General features: G+C 32.2%; 1 protein-coding gene across 1 annotated transcript in view; it reads right to left on the reverse strand.

Moving 5' to 3' along the window:
* The window catches only part of LOC142354125 (angiotensin-converting enzyme-like), a 30,680-nt gene extending 22,885 nt beyond the window's left edge, over positions 1-7,795 (reverse strand). Inside the window, exon 1 of the mRNA XM_075406394.1 lies at positions 7,639-7,795. Coding sequence (XP_075262509.1) covers positions 7,639-7,795 — 157 coding nt within the window. The remainder of the gene's footprint in view (positions 1-7,638) is intronic.
* Positions 7,796-8,087: the final 292 nt, after the last annotated feature.

Raw genomic sequence — 8,087 nt, forward strand, 5'->3', positions numbered from 1 at the left:
TATCTGTCCATAACCAAATATACGTTTCTCAAATCTCTTTTGTAATACATCTGCGAGATTATAAAAGAATAATTGTTGCATTAAGTTCCTGAAACATTAAAAATGACAAAATTCAACGAAAAAATTCAAAGAGCTCATCATCTTTTCAAAATTAAGGGACAAAATTACAATTATCGACACAATAAACTCAATACCTCCACAACTAGCTGCTTAGTTGTTTCAAAAAGACACTAAAAATACATAAAAAACGGTGACGGGCCTTGAGTAAAGATCAGTAGCCGAAAAGAAAATTTCTTAAAAGTTTTTTTCGTGCTGGGTTTTTCATTTATATGTTTGTGTTTTTGTTTAATGTTTGGTGTGTGTGTGTGTGTGTGTGTGTGTGTGTGGGTGTGTTTCTAAGGTTTGTTTGTGTCTGCATTTTTCATTTTATATCTCAATTATTTTTCCAGAATGTGCTAAAGTTTTTTCGTTTTGTTTTCCGCCGAAGAACGATGGCAATTGGTTCATACAGTACAAGTAATTTTCCCCAATGCATATATGTTGCTTTCAGATAGTCCCAGCGGTTTCTCTGACAGTAATTAATGATTATTTTTGAAGTCTTGAGAGGTATGTTGGAAAATTCTGTGCTACACACAGACTCGCACGATCCATCTTGTTTTCCTAACTAGAGTGTAGAATGAGCTCTTCTGCGCTCGAAGAAATTGCAATTAGATGTGTGTGACATCAGTCTGGTTATATATATATATATATATATATATATATATATATCTATATATAAGGTAGTTGTGTGCAATTCTATATACATTAGGTAATCAAGTAAACCATTAGGTAATTCTGTGCATAACTTTTGAAAAAATAACAGATTAACTTTGTTTCTGATGTTAACCCCCTTATATTTGATATGCGTGTATGCCTCCTCTAATGCACTAAAGCCCACCTCCATTGAAAAGATGTTATCAAGGATAGTGAGAAAGTTTGAAATTGTTTATTGCAAATTGGGAAAACTGGTGTGCTACAAAAATTCAAAAAAAAAAAATGGAAAAACGAAAAAAAAAATCAAAATTAAAACGGTTGATATCTTGATGTGCTTGGACATAATTGTTCCGTCCCCTCTTGAGGGGGGAGGAACTATATACTCAAATGGGTTTTTTTGTTCAGTCAATTTTGGCCGATCGATATATTCATCGTAGAGAGTTGAGACTGGTATGATTATAAAGCTTGTCCAGAGTAGAATATGGATTTAAAAAGATTTTTTTTGATTTTCATTTTTGACAGTGATATATCGAGGTTTAAACTTTCGAGAAAATAGAGTGAATTCCGTTGATTTCATTCACCTTTTTTCGGAATTTTTGACTAAAATTTGACCAATTTTGATAAAATTTGATAATTTTTTTTCAAAAAAATGTTGTTGATTTTACGTTTAAAGACAAAATATTTTGTCGGCTATTCTCAATGAAATTTTTTTGTCACAAATTCCGGCTAAATATTTCACAAAATTCAGACTGTTTCATCAAAAACAGCACGAAATAAATTTCTTTAGTCCACTCTGATTAAATTTGCAGGAGTGCACACCCAAACACCACTAACACAATCGTTGTAGACTGAAAAGGGGGCTAATTCCACCTCAACTTTCGTTGAGAGTGCTTTGTAAATAAAACTGCCGTTTCTTGCTAACTTATTCGTTGATTATCAAAAACGCAGCATTTATTTTTGATTTTTTAACTAACAAAATATCTATATCAATTATATTCCAAAAATTAAATATTCCTAATGGACAATCAGCATTAGCAGTACTAGTTCGGTACCAATCTTGGACCGTTACAATCCAAAAATAATTCGGATTGTCGTCAGTCGGTTTTCTATAAAAAAATTCGATATTTTTTTTATAATAATTAAAAAACAGAACATTTCAAATCAAAGCTCACTAGTGATAGGACCTATTGGCTTCCTAATTAGCTAAAAATTAATTTATCTTGTTGATTGCTTGAAAGCTTATGGTCGTTTTGACTTGTAAAAAATTTGAGTTTTAAGTAAAAAATGGCTTTTTGAAAATTGCCTCCATTTTTCTCTTATTTTGGTCAAATTGTAGCTTAGTGTCAGCAATCAAAGAATGCTCCTTCTTTCTGCTGAATTCAAATTTAGTCTTTATAGCGGTTTTACGCCCTAAGTTATGGTGTTCTGGCTTTGATACTACTAGATTTTTTTTTTTTAATTTTCAAGTATTTGCGAATTTTTCATGTTTTCTAGTTTTGTCAAATTATCACGTTATTTTCAGTTCATATATCACATTTTTGCGTTCAAAATAACTCACAATTGATAATACTTATGTCCTTAAAGGTATAGATTGTGGTTCTTTTCCGCTTCGACAGTACTTTCTCGAAGAATTTAAAGGAATTTTTTAATTTTGTCTTTAACTGTCGTTTTTATTTTGCCTTTTTAGTCGTAATTAAATTTCTGTACAATGACCCGGTTTGACTGGCTTTTCATGGAAGAGTAAATGAGCCGATTTTCTGATATTAGACGATAGATTATGGCTTTCATGACTTTGAGAACAATTGTTTTCCAAAATGAAAAAAATAATATTTCAACTTTGCAATTTTGTTGCTTTTATTGTCTGTTTATTACCTGGTCTCGTTAATTAAAGGTTAAAGTTGATATTATTTTTGTCAAGGGAAGTTGTCAAAAAGGATCGGTGTTACTAAATCTAATGTTTTTAAAGAATTCGTTATGACTTTACTGGCTTCGACACGGGTTTTTCACAAACAAAAAGTCAATTAATTTTTGATTTTTGTCATATTTGACGTTCTTTTTGTAGACGTAAGACTTGTTCTGGATAATTGCCGGTCTCGAGAGCTTTTTTTGGAAAACTAAACGAACCTATTCAATTTTTTCATTTTGTAATTAATGGCTTTCATGTCTTTGGAAATAAATTTTTGTCGATAAAAACAAGTATTACCTAATCTGGCCTTTTTTCTTTTTGGTCTAAATGTTACCTGGTTTCATTAATGAGAGGTCTCATAACACATTTCAAGGGAAGGTGTCAAAAAGAATTGGTGTCACAAAATCTAATGTTTTAAGAGAACTGGTTATGAATTTACTGGCTTCCACACGGGTTTTGCACAAAAAAAGTAAATGATTTTTTGTTTTTCGTCATATTTGATGTTCTTTTTGGTAGACGTAAGACTTGTTCTGGATAATTGCAGGTCTCGAGGGTTTCCTTTGGAAAAATAAACGAAGCTATTCAATTTTTTCAATTTGTAATTAATGGCTTTCATGTCTTTGTAAATAAATTTTTTTCGAAAAAAACAAGTATTACATAATTTTGCATTTTTTTTTCTTTTTTGTCTAATTGTTGCTTGTTATCATTAATGAGCGGCCACAAAATAAATTATTGGTGTTCGACGAAGGTGCAATCGAACATATTTTGGGGGCCAAAGTATGGCTTTACGGCTTCCAACTCATTTTCTGGCAAATTCTAATGGAATTTTAGTTTGTTGTCTCTTTGTTGTTCTTTTTGTAGCTGCATAAAAAATTGAATACCAAGAGTTTTTAATTCCTTTCTATAGACGCATTGGTAATTGTAAATCTATGCGATAATTTAGTTTATTCCTAATGGTTTTCATTACTTTGAAATTAATTGTTTGTTTAAATAAAATATTTTCTAACTTTAAAGTTTCTGTTCTCTTTGTCTAATTTTTACCAAGCTTTATTATAACATGGTGAATAATCATTTTATTCTGGTGAATTACAAGTTATTTTGTTTTCTTTCAGTTTTATCTGACGCTGTTTTGACTTTGTTATTAAGATGTGTTTTTTAAAACGGACATAAATTTTTTGATGTAATTAATGTTTGTTGTTGTTGTTTCATTTTGCCCTTCGTCTTCGCTCGCTTTCTTAATATCGGCACATCTCATCAATCTAATGCATCATTTTTTACTCCACTGAGTTATTTGCTTTGGAGGCTATCTTTTCGTTCATACACCAGTTTTTTTGAAAAATACTTGAATTTTGTGTGTTTTTCCATCTGTTCCCCATTTGGTAGACAATTATGCCAAAATTGTGGATGAGCGGGGTCGGAACCTTATGTGCAATCGCACATTACAGAGCCGCCTTGTATAGAACATTGAAATCAATTTTTCTTTTTTTTTCCACAAAAACTGCTCGCTTTTATGAGACAAAAATTTTCTGAAATGCCCAACTACCTTATATAAATTGTAAAGCTGTTTTGTTCCCGTAAAGTTTTCCAAATATGACTTAGTATGACTAGGTAGTTGTTCGTGGTAAATGTTATATTAACTTTTTATGCCGAGTATGGTTTCTTTATTGATCTTAGTTTGCTTCCAGATTCTTTAAAACCATAATTGACTTAATTTGGTTAATAAGAGTGTGTGAAATGGGTTTCTTTTTTGCTCATATACGGTATTAATTTCATCCTATTGTCAATTTTCGACGTTTTCTACAGAAAATTTTTCAGTGTCGCCGATTGATGATTTTTTTAGAAACACTAAGCGATGTGTTTTCCAATAGCTTTCTGCTGGTCTATGATTTTACAAGCAACATGACCAAAACGTTATAACTTTTAAGAAACGAATTTAATTCTTGCGTTTGAATTCTTAACAGTCAGACGAATGTTATAACATTCCAACTTGGTAAATCAAACTCAAAACGTATAACTACCTTTCCTTCAGGCCAATCTGTCAGTTTGAACTTTGACCTCTGGAGTGTTAAATTAGGTAGTTTAGGAAACCCGATCGACTGAAAGAAACTGTCAGCCATTTCAGCAATTTTGGTTGTGTTTTTGCCAAACTTTTTCTTCAGAATGGGATCCAAGTCAACGGTGTTTCCCTGAAAATAGATTTGATTACGTCAAAAGTGCTATATTGAAAAAAAACTTCAATTATTATTTGCGTCAATTTTGAGGCAACCAAAATGTGTTTTTTAGCTAATAGTTTGTAGAAACGTCAATTATCTTTATCAAGAGGTTGCTAAATAGAGCGTAGTGAGTGAATCTCATTGTAATATGTTTGAGAAATGCAAATTCGGCCATCTGTTTTTTTTAAATATGACTAGAGGTCTGCTTTGATAAACCTAACTTAGATTTAGGAAGACGAACCTAGCTGCGAAGGGGAAAAGTGATCAAGAGACATGGTCGATTGTGGCCCAACCTTCCCATAACTGCCCTTCAATCTACAGTTTTAAGAGTTTCACATCAGTCTCCGAAAAGCATGCACTTAGTGTAGCTCTACAGAAAATGCACGGCTGTTTAATGACCTCGCTCGTGTAATTTAAAGATCGGGTCCGTCAGGCAAAGAACAGAATTGAGCAAAAATGTTCGATTTAAAAGACCAAAAGCTTACAAGCAATTGCAACAAGCCCCGCTTAGGAACAAATAATTGATTTTGTGATCACGAGACATTTCGGAAGATGAACCTTTTCACTGGTAGCTCTTACCAGATGAATACTTTTCGTGAAAATTTTGTCTGATCAACCTTTAAGCTCTGCATTTAAATCCTGGTGTTCTTTTTCAATAATAAAATAAATTCATGAACAAAATTTTATATATCACAAGATAGGTTAATTTGCTGTAAACCCAAAATTTTTTTGTCCATTATGTGATTTTGCAATTTTATGACCGATTGTTTTAGCAAAAACAGAAACTGATTACATGAACTACTCATGCTGCACAATGCCGAAAGCTTTTACCTACGGGACGACAAACTTTTTCGTAACATTTAGTCGAAGCACTAAATCTTTTTTCAGGTTCCTGTATTTCTGTAAAGCATAATCTTTTTGTCGACATTGGAGAAGAGAATAATAAAAAATGAAACAAAATTATCAATAAGTTGCCATTCTCAGTTATATAAGAAAAACGTTTTTGAAAAGTTATTTAGGTAAAACAAACAAACATCACCTCTGATATAACTGTTGGTATTTTTATGAAATAAAGCATCAGAAAGTGCTTGAATGTCGGTTTAAAATTCTATCATCCTAAAAACTTTGTAAAACGTGCATGTTTGCTAATGTTATTTAACTCAATTGCATAGTGGCTACCTTATCCCCTTTCCTTACAATTAGAAAGAACATCAACGTTCATATAGAGTTGAAAATTTGAAAGAAGTTAAATTCTTAACAGAGAAGAAAGCACTCTTTTCTGAATTGAAAAATTTTTTGAGACTCATTTTTTCTACAACCAAATATAATTTCATCTCATCAAAATGCCAGTAGGAGCGTTGTTCAACTGACTAATGAATATGTGGTTTTGTAAACTATTCCTTATAGCAAAAATCGTAAACGCTAAAATCTCAAACTGTTTTGGTCTATTTAGTTGTTTCTCAACAATTCTGGCTAATCAGCTGGTCAATGTGAAATATTCCTGAGCAGTAAATTGTTACTGTGTCTTGTATTCAAAAATGTTATTCTTGAGCAGTAAATTTTGTTACTGTGTCTTTTATATACGATTGATTGGAGCTGAAATTCAACTGTTACAACCCCAACTTCTGGTATTCTCAACTTGTGAGTACAAACAGCAAAAGCCAACTTAAGTTTAAATTTAAATATTTTTGCACAAACAGGTCTTAGACATATATCTTTGTCTTCGATTTGTTTTTTCTATCGGATTGAATTGGTGTACATAAAGAGATCCCGTATTGTGTGATCTGTAGCAATCCAGTTCAAATTGGTAGTTGAAAAAACTAAGATCAGCGAATAGTTACGAACTAAAATAGTTAATGCAACGGTAAGTACAGCAAAACGGATATACAGTTACAAAAACAACCTGCATAAACGAAGTATCCGGACAGATTTTGTAACCACTCAGAACGAACGGGGCGGTGTAAAACTTTCTTTGTGAAACACAAGGAGAGCAGCCGTTACAGCGAAAATCGCTTTAAAAATCAACTGTGCAAATTTGATAGCATTAATTATTTAAAAATGCGGAATGTTAAAAAAAACAGAAATTATCAGATGATCATCCGATAAAACCTTGATAAAAACTGATAAAACATTTGTTTTCTTATGCAGACAAAAATTTTGGTGGTATTTGCTTCTGTATGGGGTGGGAACATACTTTTTTCCGCCGAAAATCAAGCCTGCAGTATTTTCCTTCAAACAAATTAATTCTAAAGGAAAGATTATTCATTGTTCATCGGTGCACTTGCTTTTCCCATTTTCCCAGACAAAAAAAAACAGATTTGTAAATATGAACTCCTAATTGCATATCGCATAAATTTTTCAATTTCGATTCCCGTTGGTCACACTACCAAAAAACCGAAAAAAGATAGTTGTTAATATTTTCGAGAATTTATCATGTTTCTAATTTAGATTCGTATTCCATTATTTATTTTTAGCGTCCACTTCTTCTTACTTAATTTCTTTAATTGCTGTCTTCATTTTTTGCGTCAACTCTGATGCATTTAGTAAATTCTTCTCTCAATGCGTGAATCGCACAGCGCCAATTTACGAAAACAATTCCAATTTTATTAGGCAATACTTGATTTAAACTATAATACTTCTGTTTCAACATTCATTCGTATGCGAAAATTTTTTTTGCATATTTTGTTCAACTTTTAAAGATTTCCCAGTCATACTGCAAAATTTTTTGACGGCACTTTTCAAACATAACTTCTATTCCAAACTTACAATTTTGAATAATTGAGAACTGATAGGGTTTGTTGATGTAGACATCTTTCGTCAAGAGAAACTTCTCAATAGGAAATTGAAAGCAAATATTTGGAGCAGTTATCTTAATCTCGGCAGACATTAACCCGGACTGACCATCATAAACCTTTTCAGACATATAGGCCCGATGACAAATATTACGTTGCTTTGTTCAGACCTTAAAACAGGGTAGGTGGACAGAATAAAAACCTAAATATATAACGGAGGTGTAATAAGAATATGGGCTTGACCTCATATGGCTGCAGTATGTCCAATAAGTGGATCCAGGTCAATCCAAACATATCCTGGGTGAGATGGACAGGAATAAACCCTTTTCTGTCCACAAGCTCAGGGTACTTTTCAGACAGCTTGAACCTGAGGTATGCGTGGAGTTTCTTGTATAGAGGTGCCAGGCCTAACTGAATTGAATT

Source organism: Convolutriloba macropyga, chromosome 15 (genome assembly GCF_964194025.1).
Source record: "Convolutriloba macropyga chromosome 15, txConMacr16.3, whole genome shotgun sequence".
In the NCBI taxonomy this organism is placed as follows: Eukaryota; Metazoa; Xenacoelomorpha; order Acoela; family Convolutidae; genus Convolutriloba; species Convolutriloba macropyga.